Source organism: Melanaphis sacchari, unplaced genomic scaffold, assembly GCF_002803265.2.
Source record: "Melanaphis sacchari strain LSU unplaced genomic scaffold, SCAv2.0 Contig49_pilon_pilon, whole genome shotgun sequence".
Lineage (NCBI taxonomy): Eukaryota > Metazoa > Arthropoda > Insecta > Hemiptera > Aphididae > Melanaphis > Melanaphis sacchari.
Genome location: NW_020271334.1, coordinates 1,531,207 through 1,558,639, shown reverse-complemented (window position 1 = coordinate 1,558,639; position 27,433 = coordinate 1,531,207). Strand labels below are relative to the sequence as shown.

The 27,433-nt window shown below is 30.8% G+C and overlaps 1 protein-coding gene across 1 annotated transcript in view; it reads right to left on the bottom strand.

Annotated features, from left to right (window-relative positions):
• Positions 1-5,531: 5,531 nt before the first annotated feature.
• Positions 5,532-27,433, bottom strand: part of LOC112598661 — a 49,744-nt gene continuing 27,842 nt past the window's right edge. Inside the window, exons 3-4 of the mRNA XM_025345190.1 lie at positions 11,322-11,547; positions 5,532-7,656 (exon numbers count right to left, since the gene is read on the bottom strand). Of these exons, the coding sequence (XP_025200975.1) occupies positions 7,026-7,656; positions 11,322-11,547 (857 nt within the window). The 3' untranslated portion in view covers positions 5,532-7,025. The remainder of the gene's footprint in view (positions 7,657-11,321; positions 11,548-27,433) is intronic.

Sequence of the window (27,433 nt, the reverse complement as noted above, 5' to 3'; positions counted from 1 at the left end):
GATCAGATTTCAAAAAACTATCGCCGATAATAGTTGTTGATATGGCTATATGAGCATACAGGACGGTAATGTAAAAACGTCAACTGTTGATCCAAGGAATGGGATTGAGACCGAAGAAGTGTTTCAGCCTCCACTTCGGCATATTGCTTAATATTACATGACCAAATTATGACTTATAATCCATTTAAGGACGAAGTAAGAACAATGTAAATATTTATTGTAAAACTTAATATTATTTCAATGAATAAAAAATAATTTTTATATAGGTATATCATATCTTTATTTCATAAAAGTTATTAATACAATTGTACTTAGAAGAGTGAATACCACACGATATAACGAATGGGATAGGGAGGGGGAAACATCCGAGCACGTAAGTGATAGACATTGATGGGAGGGGAGGGGCCGGGCCGAGCATAGGTGATAGCATAGAGATAAGCTAGCCAGGGTAGCCGAATTTACCAGTTATACGGGAGATCTCTGGATCTCATACTAAAACATACTACTGACGTGGATCGGCGGTGCTTGTTGGGTTCACCGGCAACTCACTGGACGGTGTGACTGACTTGTTTATTAAGATAGATCGTGTTGTTATTTCCATAAATAATAACATTACCTGTCCCATTGGAAATTTTCGTCATGTTATAATGTTCTTTGTTTTTCAAAGTATTTTGTCTTATAGGACTTATAGCATGATATGGTTTGGAAATTTTGGAGACCCCTTTAGTAAGAGTTAACAACATTTTGCTATAATTTTTATTCATAGTATCTATATTTAGTAATCCTTGTTTTTTTACTCCGTTCATTTTTTCCTTGGTCCCATCAATTTCTTTTAATATTGTTTTATTTTTTTGTATAGTCGTTTTATTCTTGGGTTCGTTAAAAAAAAAAAAAAATTAAAAATTATAATAATTTTTATACATTCTAAACTATTAGTACTTACCAACTGCGAAATTGATAATATATATATATTAACAGCCAAACTAGAAAATAATAACACTAATATGATATTTTTCATGTTCATTTTTTTTTTTTTTTTAATATCTACGGTATAATTATCTTCAATCTAAAAATAAAATACGTAACAATATTATTTCCAGCAACAAATTACTAGAAAAACATAATTATATTATATACTTACATCGATTATACAAGAATTCATTATTTCGAATAAAACACAATTTCGAAGAACGAATTACACAATGGTTATGTATTTAAATATTTGTTTAGCTTTGAACGTAACCAAGTATGATTGTTGGCTTTTGTTTATTATTAGCCAGGTTACATAATATATTAAAAAAATATAATAATAATATAAAGAATTTATATATAACCGATATTCGAGGCGGCCGTGTTGCCTATACGAGACTTGTGATTGGCACTCGCAATAATCATCAATTAACGGTTCACATGTAGTGACTATAAGATTGTATGCCACTCTCTCATTATCAAAAATATAATATCCGATAATGAAATTCAATTACGTACATGACATACCGCCTTGAAATACCATTTCAAATCTACAGCCCAACAATATAAATTATGAGTTTTTTTTTTTGCGTATAGCGCTTATTTTCGCGAGTAAGCCTGAAAGCCTAGTTTGGACGCCTATTTGGCAGAATTTTTAGTTGGGCACCCGTAGGTTTCTGCCATGCCCGGTTGGGGGATTTGGGAAAATTATGAGTTCAATTACTGGGTAACGTTTCTATAATTTACATTTTTTTTTTTTTTTTTAAGTAAAATACTAAAATGCATGGTTAAAGAAAATTTAAAAAAAAGTATTGATTTAATTTAACAATGTTATTTTATGTTTTTCAAAATAATGTTTTTATGTGTCTAAATTTTAGTTTTTAATAATTTAAAAATTAAATTTTTCACAATTAGAAATCAACAAAAAAAATTAAATAAATATTAATTTAAAAATATTATGATTATTATTTTTATCCTGTTTTTATTTTTTTTTTTTTTAATCTGGTCACCCTAGTTAAATGCCCAAAATATTGGTTGAAATTAGTGTTAATATATTATCAACTTCTTTTTACTACTATTGAAATACTGTAATACGTTTTTTTAAGTTAGGTAAATATACTAAACATCAAAGGTTGAAAAAACTGAACAGTCAATCATAAGAAAGTCATGATATTGATTATGTTCACGTTCAACATCATTTTTTAAACATTTTAAGTGGTGTACACTTATACATACGATTACATTAAATATTCAGTATATATACACATAGTTAGTAAATGGTTTTCAGATTTTAAATAAAAATAACACCGAATGTCACTAAGCTGTACTATAAATACCGAGTCGTCTAAAAAAAAAAAAAAAAAAGTTTGACAAATATTTTATTTGCAACTTTTATATTATGCGAAAAAATAAAGTAAAATCATTAACAGGTTCGTAATATAATAATTTTTACTATATCCAAACAATAATAATAGTATTATAATAATTGTTTTATATATAAAAAAAAAAGATAATAAATCGTGTTATGTTTTTCTTTTCTTTTTTTAATCTCATTAATTTATAAAACACACATATTATAAATATCGAGAACAATAATCTTATCATAATAATAAAGTAGAACAATAATGTAAATATTACTTAGGTAAAACTGTATAATATTGTTATGTATTCGCATCACTAGTAAAACTATAATATTGTAAGTGTATATAATATAAATGTATAATATACTGTGAAACTTAATGCTGCTAACTTAAATTATGTTTAAATAACCAGATTGGATTTTATATATATAATAAGCTTTTATTCCTGATATTGTATTATACTATAGTATACATAAATAATATTCTACAATAGAGCACGGTACGATATTGTACAGTACAATAAAAATGTATATTATTTATTCTTTGGTATTTCTAGCCTAGTAGTTTCTATATATAATTAGAAATGCGCGTATCATATGTATTAGTATAATAAATATTGTACAGGATGTACGTAATAAGTATATAATAACAATAAACAAATTAATAATAAACATTCGTAATATAACGTTTGGTTTTCGAGCCAACGATCTCGATAAATCAAAAATCGATAATAAAAATAATTCAACAAACAAACACGACATACATTAATATAGTAGTAGTGTAACACACTGTAATATAATATTATTGTGATATTAACACGACACAACCATAAGGCTTAAAAATGTCTACTAAACTATTTTTATTTCTCGCTATATTATTTTAGACTAGAAACGTGTATAATAGTGATGGTAGTGTTAAAAATTACATATTTACAATATATAAATAATAATAATAATAGTCAAAATAATTACAATAACACAAAGCTGCGAGGAAAAAAGACATGAACAACTGTAAGACATAACGTAAAAAACATCAGCAGAATATCAATAGGAGGCACTTCCACAAATTAATAATGAGAGGTTTTTTTTTTTAAATATATTGGCACAGACCAGGCGCGGATCCAGAACACACTCGTATTTTAGAGGGTGTGGGGGATGTGGAGAGGATCTTCAGTAAAATTTAGGTAAATATTATTATTTAAATTCCAGTTTATCAATACAATAAAATAAAAAATGACCTAACCTTATAGGTTAAATTAATTTTACATGAAATATAAAATATTTTATACAAAAGAATTAAAATATTATGAATTAATTTCGTCTTTTTGAATAATGTTTATCAGTATAATAAATTAGATTAGTAATATAAATGGTTTAATTAATATTGATAGATACATGATATAATATGATAAATAATAAAATATAAATATGCTACATGAAAAAAAATATTAAAAAATGATTACAGAACAAAATCATTTCATTTTTTGGATTTGGCAAACCTTTGCTTTCCCTTCCCCCTTGGATCCGCGCCTACCACAGACTATGTAAAAAGGTAGATAGTAATAAAGTTAATAATGTATTCAGTGAAAATTAAAACTGTGGTGTCTACAATTTATGATCATACCCATAAGGTCATACACGTGATTTAATAAAAAAAAAAAAAAAAAAAAACAGAAATGTGTATCTCTACTTATTTAAACATATAATATAGGTACTCGGCTAGTGAAGTATAGTGTATTTGGATATGCCTTCCGAGAATGGCGTATGTGCAAACAAGACAAAGTCATATCATATTGAATATACAAAATTTTATATTTATTGTACACAAACGACTTGAATTCTCCCCGTCGAGAGGAATACAGATTTCATAACCACTTTACAACTACGTCTGCAGTTGACAGTTTTGATCGTGTCTCGATATTTTATACGCGCACATACAATAGCTGTATTATAACTTAAACAATTATAAATCTATTGTAACGTTATGCACGCAGCGACGGCAATAAAATTAAATGCACGGACGTCAGTAGATCGACTTGTTAAATAGTAAATATTTTATCCAAAAACTACAATTATTACGAAAAAAAATTATCCGCGGATAAACGCGCCGAACAAACGCTTTCGAGTCAAACGGCGCAATAGGATGTATAATATTATATATTTTAATCAACAGTGTGAAAACACAAAAATACGAGTAGGTAGTATATATTATTATGTATTTCCAAAATTTGAAGAAAAAAAAACATGATCCAAGAATTTTTAGTTGGGCACCCGTAGGTTTCTACCATGCCCGGTTGGGGGATTTGGGGAAATTATGAGTTCAATTACTGGGTAACGTTTCTATAATTTACATTTTTTTTTTTTTTTAAGTAAAATACTAAAATGCATGGTTAAAGAAAATTTAAAAAAAAAGTATTAATTTAATTTAATTTATATTATAATTATTATTTTTATCCTGTTTTTTATTTTTTTTTTTTAAATCTGGTCACCCTAGTTAAACGCCCAAAATATTGGTTAAAAAAAACATGATCCAAGAAGTTTACTCTGAAATAGATACATTTTTTGACTGTAGAACGATTTTCTTCAATACAGGTATATAACAATATGTATAAATTCGGTGGTTTTAATTTCACAATATGAATTACGTGTAAGAAATACTATCGGACATTTTTTAAACATACTGAATACCGAAAAATCAAGTGAGAACATATTTTAAACCCAAACGGAAACGTTTCACATTGAACATCTCGATGGTTTGACTAACTTGTATTAAATTATTGTCAATTGACGATTTTCTACGATCGTTTTCGTTTTTATTGTATTTTTTCATAGGACAATCAGACTGGTTTTGAAAGGTCGTAATATCTCATTAGAAAGATGAATGCGCACTGCGCATGTAAACCTGTTTCCGATTGAACTGTGATTCTTTTTTACAAGTTTCAACCTACAATTGCGATTGAATACTGTTTTCTAAACAATTATTGTGACTATAGTTAAATTGGTACTGACGTCGAACTACTTGTAAATAAATTGCTTTTAAAAAGTATCAGAAACAAAACCACATCAAAACCACCTACACGGCGAAATTCGATTTCCATATTTTTAAGTGTATCACCGTGTTCTAAATATTCTTAAAATAAAGGTTTTTCAACGCACATTTTCGTTTTATTTTAACTTTTACTTTTCAGATCGTGTGTAATAGTTTATTTTTTCAAATTATTTATTAAATACTCCTAAAACGTGGTAATAATATGTTTGCGGTCAATAAAAATCGTTTTGGATGTCATCCGTTAAAACTGGGCCTGGATCACATTACACAGCGAGTTTCGATACTGAATAAAACACAACTTAAAATATTAGTCGGTTTTTCATATAAGCCAGTTTTATATGTTTTTAGTTTAAATTAATTTAAATATTATCATTTACGCGTTATCAACCATCATACCATATTGTTATAACGTATTGTGGTTATTTGAAAGAATGAAAAATAAGTTTCGATAAAGCTATAATGTATTTGGTTTTTTTCACTGAAGAATCGATTTGATTAACCGTTTGACTCTCTAAAGCGGATGCGATGAAAACGAAACGATGAACACAATATTTCTATGGGACTACTAAAATCATTATATTACGATATTGTTGTGATTTATAATCGCGTTTATGCGATTTAAACGAGCGGAACTCGCATAAATATATACGAAATCCGAGCGGTCGTTATAGGAGGGAAAACGGGGCACAAAGAACAGGACGAATGTATCCGCGGAGCTGCAGAAGAGGAGGTTGAGCGCGCCCGGACACACTCTCTGCTGCGCTCAGACACGAGAAACGACTAGCAGCACGGCGCGGAGGGGAAGCCCCAGGCATCGGATCTCTACTTGCAGCCGACCGGTCGTGATGTACGTGGTATGAAGGACCCACGCGATCGCAAGAAAACTTCCAGCATCGCCCGGGTCGGGAGGACGAAAAATTCGTGGACAACAACAATACTATGTTTTGACGGTTAACGATATGGCGATAATATTTTAATGCCTATATAGATTAGGCGAGTGCACGGTCGAACGAGACTTTTCGTCGGTCCGAAACGGGGAAATGGGTTTGGGGGTGGTTGGAGGGTAGAGTGGTAGTTGGTCGATCGGTGACGGGGCGTAACGAGAATGTCGCGCTGTGTACGTCATTGCCTCGTCGTATGATAATCGCGTTTTCGCGGAGGTACTGAGAGCAAGCGGCTTATGAGAAAATCGGATCGGCGACAACGATAACAATTATTATTATTATTATTATCGTACGCGTCGAGACCATTTGCGCTAGCGAACGTTTGCCCTAATCACCGACCGAAGTTTTGGACGGCGTGTGGCGTCGCCGACGCATTTTCGATTACCACAAACCGTTTTCGGATTGTCTCGGAAACGAAATAACGCACGCGAGCCGTATCGGTGAAAACGGTCGTCGGCAAACGGTTTGCTCTCGTTACCTCCACAAAAACGCGCGTTACTTCGTAGGTATTATGTTATATTATAATATTATCGTTGCTGAATATCGTAATAATATTATTATTATTATGCTTTCACTAACGCGCCGTACGACGACGGCGGTGGAGGAGAGAGGGGGCGATGGAGGCTGTGGCGTGGGCGGTGTGGGTGGTGGTGGTGGAGGCGACGGCTGCGGAATGGGCGCGAAAACTCCGCAAGTGCGCGTCTCAACGTCGGGCGGTGGCGACCGCGGCCGCGGCCGCGGTGACCACGACCGAGAAGGACGCGGCGGCCGCACTGGTGGTGGCCGCGGATTCGGCGTCCTGAGCTTTCGGGGCGCCGTCCACGCGGCGGTCGCCGCCGCCGTCTTCGTCTTCGGCCATCGATGACGCGGAGGACACGGCCGCCATCGTGTCGCCGAGCGGCGGAAGGTCGTTGCGGTACTTGTAGGCCACCGACTTGCGGGCGGCGTAGTACCGGCCGGCCGGCCGGTCGGCTTTCCAGTGTCCGTTTCCGGCACCGTCGCCGGGCACGCGCAACCGGCACTCCACGTCCACGGTGTTCCGGCGGCGGTTGTGCTGGTTGTGCGGCTTGCTGTTCCGGTACTCCTCGGCGTCCTTGAGCGACACCACGCTGGTGGCGCGCACCGCGTACTTTTTGTACTCCCCGTCCCCGTCGCCGCCCCAGTTGCCCCTGTACCGTTTGTTCCTGTTCGCCAACTTCGGCTTGGCGGTGGTCGTGGTCGTGGTCGTGGTCGTGGTGGTCGATGACGTCATCGTGGCGTTGGCAGAACCGTCGTTGCTCTCGTCGTCGTCCCCGTCGTCCACCGTGACCACCGACGTGACGGAATCCAATGACCTGTCCGGACAGAAATCGACGAAACGTTTTAAAATCATAGCATAATATTAAATGACCAACACTGTCGGGAAACGGATCGTCTTACCGTGAAGGTTCTCAAAGCGTGGGACGCGACCCTCCGGGGGGCCGCGAAAACTTTATGGGGGGGGGGGGGGAAGACGCTAGAAAATTAATTTAAAAATCGACGTTGCATTGGTAGGACAGAAAAACATTTATGAAATGACCGTAATAACTAATAATAATAAAATCGACCGATTAATTTAAAACCTTTTATAAAAAATACATTTTATTTTAAAATAAATTTGTATTATTATTATCGATATTAATCTACCTATAGGTTGCTGTTTGTTTTTAATTTTTTGTTACTCTAATTATTAAAATTATTTTTTACGAGGGGTGCCCGGTTTGGGGTTGACCAAAAGGGGGGGGGGATTGGCCTGAACAGTTTGAAAACCTCTGTCTTAACGAGATCGTTTTTCATAACGTAAGTATATACGCGTGGTCACTGTTTTTGCTTATATCACGGTTTAAACAAACGAAATGCACGAAAAATTGATTAAATTTTTTTCAAAATTATTAGCACATCTGGCTTGGTTATTATCTAAATTATATATGACAATAGGTAGGTATTTAATTTATTTATTACAGATTGAACGTAGTTATTGTAGGTACAAAGTTCATCACTGCTGAACTTATATTTACATTCGAAAATATGTACCTATATTACTATTATTTATTTCCTATGTAACCGCAGGTCTTCAGTAACAAGAAGTATATAAAAACCAAAAAACGCCTAACTTTGAGCAGCTGCAACTCGTTAACGGTTAAATGGAAACTAATAATTATTATAACGCTAAAATTCTTAAAAAATAGCTCTATTACTATACATGGTCGCCATTTGAATATCAAAAGCTTCATTATTAAATATAAGCGTGAAAAAAATTAAAATTTAAAAAAGTCAACGCATTTTGAAATAATGAGCGTTCAATTATAAAAGAATTCCCCTGTATAAATTAATAAGGTATATTTATATATCAAGTGCTGAAGTTCAACCACGCCAACGCGGTGTCTAAATCACTGACGTAGTTCTGACGTAGGGAGAATAATAGGGATAGATCCCTCCAAGGCCTTTTTTTTTCATCTTGTATGCATTTACTTATACTCGATATAAAATTATTTGATTACAAATATAAAATTACCCATATTATGTTGTAATTATGGATATAATATGCAATATAGCACTATAAGGACATGGTATGGCGAGGAGTTTGGACGCAGTCACCGAATGGTGCTAATGACCTGAGTAGTAGAATTCATAATAATTACATTTCTGTATAAAATTTAACTTAACATAGAATTATGTTTAAAAAGATAATAAACCTGTTAGAGGGTGTAGGGGGATAAGCTGCCACTTTATGTTTATCCGATAAATTATACATCATCCCTAGAACAAAATCATGACTACGCCACTGGTCTAAATCATGATTTTATTTGAAATTACATAAGACGATTTAGAAAACTAAAAACCCCGACTGCTAAGAAAAACCACGATTCAAATATTAACCATAAGAATAAAAGAAATTATCGCGAGAGATGGTTAGAAATCCATAAGTTATATTGTTTTTTATTTCCTTTTCCGGCGAATTCACGATTAAATACTACATATCCATACTATATAGACTACAGAAATGTAATGACAATTTTGTGATTTTTATATTCGACATTTAAAAGTGACACAGACATAGGTTTTTTATTTTTATACATCAAATTATTAATTGTTCGTTCAACATTTTAAATCATTACCGCAATTAAGTATATTTAAGTGTAAAACTGTCATGTTGGACAAACCGCAATCCGTGCGTATATATTGTGCGGCATGACGAGATCGGCTTTCACGCGACTAAATTTTTTAAAGGGAAATTTCGATATAGGTACTTGAAATTATACACCACAGCATGATATGATTTGAAGCTGAGAGATGTCTCCATTACGCGCAACTGATGGTTTTCGCTTAACCCAACCCCTAACGTATCAACGTAGAAAAAAAAAATCGTCATTAATTTCGAGCGTGTTTGCGATCACGTGAACACGCGTATTTTTGGTTTAAAATACTACCCTCACAATTACAAGGTAGTTTAACCCACGTAATTGGTATTTTGTAATTAAATACGGATTTCGTGTGGGCGCAGTGTGTGCAATATACCACCATGTTTATTTTGTTGCCGCCAAAGATAATAATCCGGGTAAAACGACAACAAAGTCTAACGAATCTACAGGACCACACACACGAGCACGCATTGTCTTATCTACGTTTGAAGTGTGTCTGCGTTCAATAACAATCACTGGGCTGAATATTGCACGTACAAAATATTGTTTCGCATAACGTCAAATAGTTAATGACATTATTTCCTACGAGGGAGATAGCTGGTAATGGATTGGATTATCTTTACCGTTCACGATAATAATAATTATGTGTGTCGTTGTTGATTACACAATTACTTTGCCACACGTGTTGAAGTATATTGCATTAGAACCGATGGAATATATTAATTCTGTTTAGGAGGTAAATGAAATGTTTACCTATATGAGGTACCAAAGCGATAATGTATAGGTACCAGCTATTACTTATTGCGACACGAGGGATAATACGATGAAATGGAATTTTATCTGAACACTGATGCACGATAATATTTTGTGTCTATATGATTTAAAAAAAAGCAAACCACATATTTCGAATGTTTTTTTTTCCTTTACATTAGCTAACAGCTTTCTACATTGATGTGCATTCTTCTTACGGTACATCAAGAACATCCGATTTTTCCGATTTTCTACCTATTATAGCGGGGTGTCTGTTGTGTGTACAAAATTCAACTTGTGAACGTCACTGTTCTTGAAAAACTAAAAAAAAAAAAAACCTGCCCAATTTGGTATAGTTAGAGTTGTCGAACATATTTAAGCGGTGTTTTTTTTTTCTGATAATTGTACTGTAAATGTAGTAAGCGTATCCAATCTGTACATTAAAAAAATACCTATACAACATAATATAAACGTAAATAACACCATATAGGTATATTATGACAATTAGATAAATACCTGCACAAAATAGCTACGATTTCACTAAAATGTACATAGGTACATATTATAAAATGCAGAACTAACGTGCGGTTGTTAATCGCACGATGACGATGACGGAGTTAAGTAAATTGTAATGTGTACATAGACACTATTTATACACTCTCAATCGATCTGTTTTTCGGAAAACGAGAACTGCGTTTAAAACCAAAGACATCCGTAACCTCAAACCCAACATATTACGTATAGTGCTTTTACCCGTGGGTTATACGGAATTTAATTATTTCGGGTGTTTGCAGCGTGCCTTTTGTCGTCTGCGTCGCCGACGGACACAAGTGGTATTGTTTTATTATAACCATGGCAGAAGAACATTAATAGCGATTGCGACAGTGTATACTAAGGTCGGTGGGTGGAAGTAGGAATTATATAACTTGGTAGGTAACTCCTTTATTAAAAACAAAAATCTTTAATAAAAAAAAAAAAAATCGAAAACGACGTAAACTTAAACCGCTAAAGTGCTTAGAAATGTAAGAGGAGAAATAATTCTATATCGCAGTGGATATATATATATAATATGTATATATAATACGTACACTCCGTTCACCCAAATGCTCATGGACGGCTCGGGATGCATGCCGGCGGCGTAACATGTGATGTTGATTTCGGTCGGCCACTTTTTCGGGTTAGTCGGTGCGGCGCTGCTGCTTGACAGCGGCGCTAATGTCGTGAAATTCACATCGCCACCGCTGCCCTCAGAGATATCGTCATCGTCGTCGTCGTCGTTATCGTCGACGGATATTTTGAAAATTCGTTCCGGTGCTATAAAAAAAAAAAACAACAACAACAATGTTTAACAAAATAAAACCAAAAATCAAATTCGTACTTTGAAATTCTGAGATTCTTTTTTATTGCATATTTTAAGGGAACGTTAATAATTTGTTAGATTCTGAAATAAATTAGTTTATAATATTATCTGAAAATCGTCAATGAAATAATTTGTTTGGCAAATCTTAGTGTATTTGAAATAGGTTTATCGGAATTTAACGTTTTTCATCGGCAATTAATGTTATTTTCCTACAAGCTATGAGGAAATCATTGAGATTTTTTAGTGAATCACGTCAATAACCAAATTTTTTCATAAAAATAACAAACTTAATTGGATGCTGGATATTTATGAATTATGATTGTGTGCTGTTTGCCTGTTACTGAACAAGTCAGGTTCAGGTTTAAATAGTATGCGCAAAAACACTGATCGAGATTTTTAATTTTTCGATTATCACTAAAAGTACCAGCGTTGCCATTGCAAGACAATAAAAAATGACGATTACAACAATAAACGTTGTACCTGTAGCGGCTGTAGCCATGGGACTAACAGGTTGTATAATAGTAAATGTCACGGAAGTTCTTGTAAAAACAAACAAGTTAAAATATAATATAATGATAAGACATTGTTTTAAATTTATAATGCTATTATAAATATCTATATTAATTTTCCGTGACATAATAATTAAACCGATCTTAATATCGATAACATTATTATGTTATATACTTGTATTATGTAGACATATTTCTCCTTCCGACAAAAAAAAAAAGTCTTCATTTATTATCGTGGACTAGAAAATCATAACTCGAATAAATATATAATATTTGAAATATAAAATGCAGGATTGAGCATGTTTGGTGGATTACCCAGTTTATACATGACGTAAAAAGTGTTATTTATATGATATTGTGTATAAAAAATTCTCTCTCGTGGTATAAGCTCTGCATGTGGTAAAATACAAAGTCTACAAATCCGAACGAAGGTATGAAATTTACCTATATAATATATATGGTACCTATGGATAATGGATATGTACATTTCAGATGTTTCAGTGAAATGTAAACGTACGATTATAATATTGTTTTTACGAATGACGACAACGGAACGTTCTAAAACGCAGTAGAACATGTTAAAATATATTTTATAGCCCTCCCTCGTGTACACTGTGCACGCACGTCTTGTTCAGCGGATATTGTTCCGTGTTTTTTAATATTTATTTTTTTACGTAATGATTTGTATACTAAAAAAATCCTCGTATGCTTACAATATAAATCCACGTGCAGAAATTTAAATTACACACATATTATAATACCGATGTATATGCAATATATGCATATAATACGTAAGTATATACATATAAAGTAATAAATATTTTCTATGCATAAAATATGCAGATACTTTATATACCTATGATTTCCGTTTTTTTACAGACGAATAAATGTTATATTCTATCTTATACACACAAAATTTTGCACTTAGATCCTATACAATCTAAAGTTTTCCCTTTTTCTGTACTATGCAAAATCAATGAAGATTCATATATTTTTTTAAATAACATAAATAATAATATGCTCTCGAATATGACGTATCTATAATAAAATATGTTTACTTAGTTTATTTGTTTTTATTTGACGGTGTTTAGCCATAATGGATTGTAAGTTTGGCATTTTTCAAAAATAATACGTAATATTTTTATTCACTCTATCTTAAAATTATATTAAAAAAATTAATTAAAAAACAAATAACGTTACGGTTACATTTTATACCCTCACTATTGGCATACTTAACAATAATATAGCATAGAGCAGTTATCTACTAGTTTTTGTGTTATACAAACATGGGAGTTTGTTGTTTTTTTATCATATTGTATATTGCAAGAGAAAAAAGAGAGAAAAGAGTGTGTACACTACGCACCGTAACCGATAGATATAGGGATGTGTTGTAAAAACAATAAATGTCATATTATATTATTGTAAACGGAACGCGTACGAAAGAAAAACGTAATTTAAAAACAGCAAAACTAAAATAAATGAAAAATAGCAAAACACATCAAGGGACCTACGAAAATAATACTACAGATCGACTCATTCGAATCGGCTACAGGTCTGCATATAATATTATGTGATTTACATTAATGTAACTTTATAGTAAGTAAACAATAACAGCTGCGAGTCTAGACTCTAGACGGTTTGGAGAAGCTAAATTTTCCATATAAAGTCGACCCGCAACAGTACTTAGCAGTAGTTTTAGGTACATATGATTGTAATTTTATGTAAATGTATATATATAAATATTTACATGAAATAAATGTTTAATTAAATTAATTAATCGCAGCATGTTATCGCATGTAGATACCGTGTGCGATTAACCAAGCCACCGTATACGAATAATCTTGAGTTTCCAAACTTTATACACTGATCCACGCCGTACAATACGTATTCATACCAATATATATATTTCATGAATTTACACTAGGTATTCTTAATGGTAATATAATAGAATCTATAAAGCAACGGTGGCCTAGAAGTTACGAGTTGAGTTCTGAACGCAAACCGAGAAAGCAAAATACACATACATCACGAATATTATAATATAAATGTGTGTGTTTATGTGTATGTGTGAATGTGTGTGTGCGTACGTACGCGCAGGACCCCCAGAGGTTATATGATGCACACGACAACGCCAGACATTTTCTGCAAAACGTTTTCCTATGCGTCACAGGCGCTTCTGCGATCCTATTTCATCTCGAAAATATAACTAAATAAGCTGAACCAGTGTACTATCATACAAGGAAGGTATGTAGGTATAATAAATAATAGTAATATATACAATATTATTTTTTGCTACCACAGCGGTGGCAAAAGGTTGACGTGTGAATATGCGAGTACATTGTAGATCTCTGAATGTTAGATGACTGTAAAGCTATTAAGTTCCTTCACAAACACCTAAAAATGCAAATGTGTGTGCCTACAGTGTATACAGTAGGTATAAGTGTCTACATGAAAAATGCAAAGTGAACCGGTATTTACGGTTTTTAAATCAAAAACGGGATGGCACATAATCAATAAACGTATCTTTATAATACGACTGTTAATTTATAACACTTAAACGTTAATACCTACAGAAAACTCGATACATTTTGTTAGTGTAATGAATTCAATATAGAACGATATTAATTTAAAGAAAAAAACTAGAGAAGTCATTTTGTTGTACAGTATATCTCGATTTTCAATTTTACCTCATCATAGACGAGACAAATGATAGTTGGTGATGTAGATCACTAAAATTAGTTGAATTAAATTTGAATTCGATCATAAGTTATAGCATATCAAAATACAAAACACTGAACTCAAAGACTATTTAAATTTAAAATTACAAATGTCTATTAAGTACTCAAAAAAATCATTATTTTAAAAATTGTATAATAACTTTATTCGCAGTGCTTAAATATTTTTAATAAAATAGAATAGGGTTGTAATAATAATAATAATAATAATAATAATAATAAAAAAATATTTAAAGAGTTACATTTCTTATTGATTATAAAATAATCAGAAAGGGTGCACTAAAATATATATATAATTTTTATTTTTTTAAAGGGACACTCCGTTCCCCTCCAATTCAAGTACTGAATATTTGATGAAAATGTTAAGACTTTACAACTACTTATTTTTTAATCACAATGAAATAAAAACAAAATACATTTTGTGAAAAACTGATTTTGCGTATCTCCCATCTTAAGTACCAATTAAATCTGACATTCTACGAGAAACCCTCTAGGACAAAGTTGAGGATAAATACATTTTTATTACATACTTCAAAAAGTGACATAAAAAAAACACATAATATCATTGTGAAACCAACACATTCATTGATCGTTTAGAATTTAAAATATGGTTTATTCGCCAGTTTATCGAAAAATTACCTTTAATATTGAAGAATGACTTCACATCAACTGACGTACAACCGGATGAAAAATAAATGAAACTATAACATCCTTTGTTTTGTAGGCCAACACTAAGATTGGGTTACAAGCTGCAGTAACGATGTTGACTATCTATAAATTATTAATAGTTGCGTTCTAAAAACGATTCCAATTTGCGGTTTATTTCATTTTTCCTATCCAATAAGCATTTATTTTATAAAATTCTTAAATTACATTTTTCTTTTTCTAAATTTCGATTTTATTATATTCATAAATTATTTTAGATAATAACTATGACAGGTATCTTGTTATATATTAAATACGAGTTTTGTTTTCAAACTTTAATGAAATTTGGTCAATTTATAGCATCATCAAAATAATTTAAAATTATGAAACCAAAAGTTAAATATATATAAATACCGGGTTGAAAGCGAACATTATTTTTTATGAAATGTAATTAACACTTGGAAATAAATATGAAAAATATATCAGCGTCTATTGTGAAACTAATATAATATGTATATATTATTAGATATTAATATATTAATAAATGTTTGTATGTTACTCGAAATTCCGTTCGCATTAAAAATGATGCTTGAGTGGCTACAGATGTTTAAAGTATGAAGTAAACATTGAAAATAATTCATAAGAAGCGAAAAACGCGAGAAGCTTTGTATATCCGTATTTAGTCTCTGCGTTTCTATTTAATAATTCATACAAATATCTAAATAAATAATAAATATATTACGTATAGTTCAACGTACATTGTTGTGGAGGTGGGTTCAATTTCCCAAAGTCACGTGAAAACTTTGTTATTCCTTCTAAATCGTGTTTATTTTAATAACACGCATGAATCGATTAAAACAAATATAAATCGTTCTTTTATAATATTCATCGACGGAATAGAAACTGTTTGATTCCGTTCACGCAACGCGTTATACAATATCGAGGCGTTTATTTTTTATTTTCCATTAGTACCTACAATTTTTCCGACAAAAGTCTGTATAAAATCATAGTATTATTATCGTTTATTATTGATATAAAATTATATTATATAATGCATTATACAATATTAATTTTACGTTCTGGTCTATAAATACGCACGAGTTTGGTCGTATGAGAAATAACTAATATAAAGAGCAATTCAACAAGTAAGTATGCCCACCCTCAATTTTTCCTTTAATGATGAATTTATTTGAATTCTGATTATTGGAATATTTTTAAATACAATTCAAGACCCACATTTTCAAATTTTTCAATCATTTTATTACTTAAGGAGTGTTTTGTATCAGATAAAACTTCTGATTTTCAAACGGGAATCGTCTTTTGTGTTGTTAATTATTTAATGGATAATTTTTATGAAAACGTTGGCACGCCAAATTAAAAATCCAAACGAGTAGTTTATCAGTTATCAAAATGTTTATATAAAGGAAAACTTCTTTACAAAATTATTATATTATTTATATTAGATAAAATAAGTATTACACTTGGACTTTTTTTTTTAAATTTTTTTAATAATGGAACTAAAATGTTTAAATAATCATTTCCAAACCCATTCGGTATTCTTAATTCACAAAACCAAATAACTGAAAAAACTACTCGTTCAAATTTTGATTTTGATATAATAAAAATTTCAGTATAAAAAGGAAAATGGCGCTCATTAGAAAAACAATAGTTTGTATCGCCACAGACCACTATTCAAGTAACAGAATAATTTGAAAAAATATACGGTTGTACATTAAGTATATAATTTTCAAAAATCGTATTTTGAATAATTGCATTATTGGAGTGAAAGAACAGATGAGTATGCTCGGTGAATCATCCTACATATATATATATATATATTAATCAACCAACGATACGACCGATCGATTTCCAGTATTCGGTATGCCTCTGCGCGCGGAAATGACATCTACGTCGCGCACAATTATTACGCGTCGTCGGATTTGGAAAAATTCGGGCGACGCGGCAGCTGTGCTGGTCTGCTGTTTCCTAGCCTATATATAAAAATCGTCTGGCACGAACACGTTATGTATATATATATATATATATATATAAGTATTGCGCGCTTATCGTTTCAAAAAAAAAAAAAAATAAAAATGTAATATCTCGTACGCGCATATTAATATAATGAGCGTAAATTGCAAATAATAACAACGTGTTTCCACTCATCATGGTCGTCCATCGATTCGTTTACAATATCTTAATCCTTTGTGCCGCCGTTACGCGTCGTACATATTTTACGCTTTGTGTACACGTCTGCGCGTCCTAAATAATAAAATATTATAATCTAAGCTATTTTATTTATATGCGTGCCAGCAACAGGAACAATAATTGATAGAGATCAATACGGAGCGACGACGCATCGAGTCGGCACGTCGCGCGTCGTCTCCGCGGCATCGTCTGCGGTTTCTATAATGTTATGTTATATTATTATAACTGTAAATTATCGTAAGCCTACTACGTATCCGTAGGTACATATTATTATAATAAATTGTACACCGTGTTGTACTGCGGGTGTTTGCAAAACGTGTTCGTGAAAACGTTGACAGAGATGCGCATTTCCCCGCGCGGGACAAAAATTGGAAATTTTGAAAACGTGCTTTACGTCGGGCGGATTTCAACATGTGAATTTTAATGATATATGCAATCATCTGTGTTTACTAATTAAAATACACACACACACACACACACATATATATATATACGTGGATACATGTATTATTGCAGGTCATTTAAAAATTGTATTACTAAACAAATCGTATGCGTACATTATTGTTATTTATACATATAAATACATATATATATATATATATATATATATATATATATATATATTGAGAGGATATTGCGAGCAGTTTTAATTTATTGTTTATATATAAGCTCTCCGTTCACGTCGTGCGGCGTATTTAATTAACCTGTCTTCCACAAACTTTGCTTAAACTTTATATTGGGTAGTTATTTTAAAAAATCCAATTAATCTTTTATAACAATATTCAATAGAAATTTATTCTGAGTTTTGATTTTTTTCACAGAATTAGATGAACGAGAGTACACATTATTAAAACTTTTACGCGAACAAAATGTCATAACATTTTACCTTTTCCCCTTATAACGACATATGACAGTATAAAACCACGTATCTAAATTTATCGCTCGACTACAAACATATTACACGAAAATTATCAGCACTACGTTCATGTTGTGAAATTATTAAATATTGAAATTACGTATTATCCTTTATAATAATAATATAGATTTTTGAGTTAAAAATTTAGAAACTAGAAAGTAAAGAAACCGTGTTTAACAACAAATAGACGTTGTATTGTTCAAAAATAACCGTGTTTGAAAAAAGTATATAAATAAAAATATATTGAAAATTGACGCAGCCAAGTGAGATTAGTTAAAAACTAAAAATGCTGATATTGCAAATTGTGATTGTATTATTTGTCTCATCTAATAAACATACTATAGTCAATAAAAACAATTGATGAAATTGTATAACGTCCACTTAAATAATTCTTCTTGCACTTTTCCTTTTTATGGTTATTATTTAATTTACAATGCCCATTGTTACTGTTGTACGAATTCTAAAATCATATTAAAATGTAATTATTGTAATATACATATAACACTCAATATAATAATATAAGATTTTATTATAGGTACAAACATATATTCAGTATAGTTGTATGAATCTAAATAATGTAAAATAGTAAATAGGTTGACAAAACTAATGACTACAATAAAGAAAACTATTATTAGATATTAGTCATTTAAACTAATTTTAAGCCAAATGTTAAGCCCTTTAAAAACTTTTCAGTTAACCCCCCACTGTGGACACACGCTATGTATAATGTATTATATATACATATACCATGTTATATCATACATCTATCAATCTTTCGAATGTATTATTTTTACCAAAACCGTTTTATAATTTAGCTTAAGTTTAAACACCACATGGTCAGAACAGTCTCTTTAGTTTTTTACACCAATAAAATTTACTGGCACACCAAAAAAATATTGTCGCGTTCATAAAAAATAATCTGAATAGAAAAAAATAAACAGATACTTAAAATAGTCAAGTTTTTGTTAAAAAAAATTAGTTGTTTAAACAAGTTTGTTACATTTTTTTCTTGGTTTTTTTTTTTTAAGCAGAGAAATTCTAAAAATGGTACTTTTTGAGTATAATCTGTGTTCAGTTTCTAACGTATTTATGCGCCAAATGAACTTTTTTCTAAATTTTTACTACCACAAAAAGTATTGAGCAAAAAAAATGGTATGGCATTGTAAAATCCAATACTATATTATACTAATTCGACTCGGAATTAAAGTACTAAACACACCATCCAGAACTTTTATTGAAAATATAATAAAAATGCTTTAAGAAGATATACATACTCGTATTACGTACGTACTATTTAAAATATGAAACTCTCGATTTGACGACGTCGTGCCGTTGATCTCATTGGTTTCATCCATTTCAAAGAATTTAAATCTATCCACGTTAATGATATTATTATGTTGTGCCTGACGCTATATTCCAGACGAAAAAAAAAAACAACGAATCTGTGTTTCATTTGGAATATTTTCGATACCGTATAGTGTCGCGTTGTAAGTAATTATACAAGTAGTGCACCGCGGTGGATTGTTTTAGAAAAGAAAAAAAATTGAATGTTTTTTCAAATGATTTTTATGTGGTATTAATAATATGTATAGGTACGCGCGTGTACATCTTTGCAATAATTAGGTTACTTTGTGTGTGTATGTACTGACGTACTTTGATGTGTGTGTGTGTGTCATTCGCAATCATTAAAAAATATGTCAAATATTCAGATCGAATAAAACGTGACGAAAGTGTGATAATTATTTTCGAATTTTTTTCTTTTATTTTCTTGACCGCGAGTACTATTGTATATTGTCCGGCGCCGGTAGTTTTCCCCTCCCCCCTCTTTTCCTCCTACAACAATTGTATGCGCACAGCAAACAACATTATTTCACACATACATGTATAATATGTAATATAAATATAAATACAATGTCCCTGTATATGTGAAAATAATAATAATCGTCCAATAAACGATGTGTTTAAACGCGTGTGCAGCCCACACGCCAGGACACAAAAAATAAACACGGGGAGGCGACGACGAAGTTTTAATAATAATAATAATAATAACAATAAATAACAATAATAATACGGCCACCATTGTGGCTTGCTCATATTATCTTTATATATATATAACGTGAATATATCTATTATTATTTTTTTAAGTCGAGGGTTTTATTGAATGAAGTGCTTTATCGAATAATATAATAATACGGATGTCGGATATATTATATTGTGTTTTTGGGTTTATTTTCAGTGCTGACAAAATGTAATTACTCAAACCAAACGCAGCAATATTGATCAGAGTGTTTATGGTTGGAAATAAGATCGTGTTTTAAAAATATAATTCGGATGACATTATGTGTAACTAGGACATTTTAAAAAAAAAAAACACGACGTTCGCTCGTCTGCTTAGTCTATTAGTGTGGACTGTGGAGTATAACTACTTTAATTATTTTTTTTTTTTTGGTTTTGTACAATTTTTTTTAATTACAACTATTGTTTTTACTAACATACCTCGAAGCAAAATATTATTTGAACATTTTGATAACTTACTTCAAACTACAATCATAGATAAATGAAAAGCCCTAGATTATTAATGAGTATTCAAAATCGAGTAAATATGTTGAATTAATAATGTAACTGCAAGATAGTCTGTGAATATAGTTCTAGTTCTACGCCACTTTAATGTACTTAATATAACTTAAAATACGTATTACATTGTTTGATACATTTTTAATATTTTACAAAAGTTATGAAGCCATTTAAAATAGCTTTATACATGAACGATTTAAAAATTATTATTAATAATTTGAATTTTCTTTTAAAAAAAGTTAACTCTCAATTAATGAGAATTATTGTATGTATAATTTTTTTAACAATACCTCTCTTTTAGATAATTCGAAATTGGACTAATATTTATTATAATAATAGTTTTTTAAATTATATTTCGTCGGAACCTATACTACCATTACTATCTATTATATAGGTATTGTTTAAGATGACAACCGGCAGCGACAAACGCACGTGCAGATGTATACAATATCTAAATTTTATAACGAAAATTTCAATACCTACCTATTCGTATAAGCGCGTGCGGTCGTGATTTTCAATCGCAGCGAATTGTATTACATATTATTTATTATTTGTATTATTTTTTTAATTTTTTTTTTTTTAATTTAGGCCATTAGAATTCTTAAGAAGTAGTCCGTCGCGGTGGACATCGCGAGGATATTAAATTCATTACATTAGGTATATATAATAGTATTAGGTTTTTCTAATTTTTTTTTTTTTTTTTATTGCGTGCATTCTCATTATTCAGGACATACACATATTTACTTGCTGTCGCTATTATATATTTTTAACACGTGAACGAGAATATCGCCGTTACAATAATAATAATTTGTGTTTGATGTTGATTTTTAGTTTTTTTTTAAAGATATTTATAAAAAAATAAACACGAAACGTACATAATATTACGGATTAAATTATAATGAATAATAATGCTTACATGCTCTACAATTATAATGTATAGGTATTATATTGTTACTATTTATTGATGGCTCAGATTTTTTTTTTTATTATTATTATTTCTATCGCATACCTACCAGAAAGATAATCCGCAAATAAAATAAAATAATTATTTATTATGCATATTATATTATAGTACACGTATATACTTATTCAAACCGTTTAATATATTATTTTACCATAAAATGAAATTCACATGAAATTCGATTATTTATTAAAAAAATAAATAAATTTATTTTACGATATAAACTTTTTTTTTGTATTGTGTACAATCATGTTATATAGGTTAGATAATAGGTATACCTACTACAAACAAGATTTTAAATTATTTTCAATTAAAACTTACTGCATAACAATAATTTTGTTATATATTATATTTTAACACTATGTTAACGTTTAGAAATAAAAGTATGATAAAATATTAAAACACTCATAGTGTTAGCAAAATTAAAAAAAAAAAAACAATTTTATTGTTCATTGTAGTAATTGAAAGTATAAATTTTTTCCACTCGAATAAATAAATATTATCGTTAAAAGTTGTTTCACATATTTGAAAATAATAAATTATGTTTATAATTTAAACCAATATCGTTACGGTTGTTCGTTAAACAGAATGTGTGCATATTTTAATAGTTTTGAAGTGCTTGGGCTTCCGGTCGCTGAATATGACCCTCTCAACATATGTGTAAGGGAACAGGAAATTATACTCGAAACTAAACGACTAAAAACCACTGATAATGATTCATACAATATTCTGTAGTAAAAATGTAAAATTTAAACAAAAAACTAACCTAAATCGGTTGAATTAAATATGCCCTATTAGGTTTATACAACAATATTTCAGACAATTTGATATGTGCATAGACATGTATTTATTTTGCAGAACAATAATAATGAATATAGTATCATATTATATTATATTTCATTTCATAGAACGCATAAACGTAACATTTAGATCATATTCCGTTTTTGGTTTTTTATTACCATTATTTTTTTAAAACAACATATCCTAAAATTACATGGTATACAATAACTATTATTATAATAACCCTTTTCGATTCGATGCTCTTTAGGTGCACATCACGTTTTATTATTGTTTTACTTTTCATTTTATTATTTTTTTTTCTGATGTACCCATGCCATAGTAACGGCAACTTTACTCCATTGGAAATCAACGATACGCTTTGCATGTTTACATTGTTCGCCAATAAAATATTTGAAATTAAAAACAAATACATCTGTCAAGCAAGATAAAAAAAACTGACTATTCTAGTAAATGTTTCTGAATCATCTACGACCTCCTTCGTTTTAACACCACATGGTTCCATGGTTCTCCCACGATACATGCATATCTCTACAATTAATGTGACTTATTTTCTTTCATTGGTTGTGTTTAACCATGAACACCAAAAAAAAAAAATATAATAATAACTCTTTTATACAGACATTAGAATACGGTCATTATATTTAGTACAAAACGTAAACCATAATGATAAATAGAAATTATGTGCCACTGATAAGTTGATCGATTTTTTACAACACTAGAAATGAAGTCTCGTTGAATTATGGTTTGTAAATAATATTTTGAAATATGGTAGTGTACGTTCAACTATTCGTTTCATTACAATAGATAATTAAGATTTTATTAAAAACTGCAGTAGGTATTGACGAAACAAAAGGTTTTTGATGAATGGTACTATGTAAATATAAGTTCAATACTTCCATGAATTAATTTATATTCGTATAAACATTAAATAATAATAATGAACGAGTGATTTTTCATACGTGTGAAGTATACGTGATGCATATAGTTAGTTACAGTGTGCTTAAATATTGTATTCATCGCGATTCAATTAAAATTACTGAAAATAGAACAAAAATAAATCTAGTTACAGACATTCAGGGTCAAATAAATATTACTTATAACACACGAGTAGGTTATTGTTTTTAAACTATTATTAAGTTAGAACACGTTTCTAATATTATACTTTTTGTCTTATCGCTTTTACCCGTGATTTTAATTCATTAACGCGTGTAAAGTATTTTTTTTTTAATAATTGAAAACTACGTTATTCTATTTTATCTATTCTATAATATGTATAATGAAGAAATAAATCATCAAATCGTCGTGTGTTAACTGTTAAGACGTTATATACTCATGTCTGTTTGGTGTACTTAATCTAATCGTGTAGGTACCATTTAAACTAACCAGGTGATGTCAAAATTATACTAAATCCAATATTACCCGTAACAATAAATATCTGTAAAAAAAATAGAAAAGTTCTAAATAGTTTTTTTTTTCATTGATTCAAAATACATAAATCAAGCTCAGAATGCGTTCATCTTAAATTGATACTGTACACAATTTCAGACTTGCCACTAAAATAATTCAATGCAATTTCGTTTACAATACATCGGTCGATACGTACTTCATTCAATGAGAACACTTCTTTATTTTTGTTGTCATGGATTGAAATAATATATTATGTGCACTATTTAAATGCTTTTTTATGATATTTCTCTTTTAGGATTTCGGATACGCTATACACCTATAGTACTTATGCATTTTGTTTTTTACACTGTTAATACGCACTTTACCCAATTATTACCGTTGTCAGTCAAAATAATAAAATAACGCCGCTGTAAATCTATTATAATGCACGATATAATTTATGAATGATCTATGAATATTTATATCATTATACGTACATGGTTAAACAAAGAGATAATAATGCACAATATAATAAATAATATTTATAAAATATCGCACGATAATTTCACCGAGTTACGATTAAAAATTATTTTTGGATAAACGGACAACGGAAAAAAAATACAAACGACGATGTCGACTGTTGCAGTCGTAAAGTCTATTGAGAAAAAAAAAAATAATAAATACATTATGGTTCCCCGTCATCCATGATTATCCTAACCTAACCATAAGGAGTAGGTATATCGCGATATGGACGGTAATCGTCTCGTTCAAATTTATCGCGGACTCGGCATACAAAGACTTGGCAACGGGTTTACGCGAGTTGGCAATGAAATTCACGGACGGATGCGTTCGGAAAGTGGTCAGTGAAACGGTTATCATTGAAATCCGGTGAGGTCTACATTCATGCGGTTCGACCACGATAAACACGGTCAATGTATGACCATTGATGATATTTTGTTTTACGTGGAGCAGCTAAGGTTTTCATTACGCCGTGTCGTGTCGTGTTCCAAAGAGCGACTTTTCGCTGGTGGAGAGGACGGGTTTGACACCACTCCCCATAATGTCAGTGAGGTTATCTATTTAATGCCTAATTATTACTATAGGAAAATGTAATTACTATAATATTTTGTAAACAGTCGACAGATTTATTCTTGAAAGTCATTGGAATTCCAAACCCCCCTAAAAATAAACTGTAGGGTAGCCCCTGCGTGTTCCGTGTACTCAGTATTACACGCGTAAAAATAATTTATAAAGCAACTATTAAATAGCAGACCACTCGATGTTATTATTGAAGTCGGCAGTCATATTCCAACAAGGCGATGTCTATTACATTGTATTTCAATTTTCACTATATATTTTACGCTTGTGTGCGGAGCCTTGGAGGTATACAATCCATTGAAATATTAATTGTAAACACTGTTGGCTTATGACCGTACGACACTACAGCGTTCCTACAGAAATGTAATGGACACTCGGCTGTTTAGTTGTTTTATGTTAATATGTCTGTGATAACACGTTATCTAAAAGTTAGATATATTCAACCGTTGGTGACACCGAGTAGAGGAAATCCGACTTATCCCACGACGAACGAGTAACCGTGATATTTCCCATCGATCAGTCTTATGTAAAATAATGGTCGTTGCAGCTGTTTTCTTCGTGCCACCTCCACTACTGTTCAATTCAATAGCGTCATTTTCACGTTTTTTATTTCTTTACATTTTATGTCATCGTGTGTGTTGTGCCGTGCTACGAAATTCTGACAGGAAATCTCTACAACGGTGTGCGCATTATATTGTGTACATTGTATAGTTCGGTGGCGAGTGCAGCGATACAAGTCTCGGTCTCACTCTCTCGATGGACAACGACAATATGTAACGGTGTCTTTTTGAGGTGGATTACAAGCCGAACTGTGTGTTTGAGTATAAATTCGCTTATAATATTCACAATCACAAATTCTTTTTGGAAGTCACATAATATATTACCTAATACCGTATTAGGTATTAGGTATAATATACCTGGTATATAAGGGTAGGTTTTGAAAATCCAAGAAAAATTTTGTTCAAATAATTGCGTAACGCTTTACTTGAAAAATGTATTTTATACCCTATTGCTATTGTGCAATATTGTTGGCTTATAATTCGTATCACGTAATATGCGCATATTAATGTATTACGTAAGATCTTAAATAACTTTAATGCAGAAGAATATCCTATATATCATTCCATAATTTATTTAGTGGTATAAACGATTCATCGTTATTTTAACGAACACTAAAGGCTATTTTGATATTTACCAAACAAATGACACTTGACTAATATTTAGTGTCTTTGTTACACTTAACCTCGAAATACATATATATTGCGTCAAAAAATAAATTATCGATAATTTGGTAAGCTGCAGTTATTTGTATTTATTAATTTTACGTATTGTACATGATTAAAATATTTCCACCCTGTTTTATTACTTCGTATCTAGTTAATTTTTTATCTGGATATAAATTCATTTTTCATACAAATTTGAGTATAAATACGAATTGTAAATGCTAATTTTTTTTTTATTATTATTATTTTTAATTTTTTTATTATTTAGCTTTTTACATATCACCATCATTTGTCGCTATTTTTTTCTTTGTACCTACATAAAATTTGTTTTTTCATTGAAATCAGTGTAATTTGTCTTATAAAATGAGTTAGAATGCTAAAAGTTAAAAATTTAAATAATAAAATAGCTGAATACTTAAAAGAATTTCCGTATGAAATATTTCAAAGTTATGGAAACGTTCTATTATATTCAAAATGTTTTGAAAATCGGTAAGGTCAGAGCTGTCAAGTAAGTCAACATATTTCCATTTCTAAACATCAACACCACAAGAAGGTGGATAGTAACGCGGGTAACGTCATTGTTTGTAACTTAACATAGTTTTGAGCTTAGAAATAATTCGTTTTGAATTTAATGATCAAAAAAATATTATACTTTTTTCATACCTATTTTAATAAAAATAACTAAGTTCCTTCATTTATATGTAGGTACATAGAGTATTTTGTTTATTATTATTTTTTTTTTTATTACTCATAGTGTCCAATTAAAATTTTTAAAAAGTTTTGT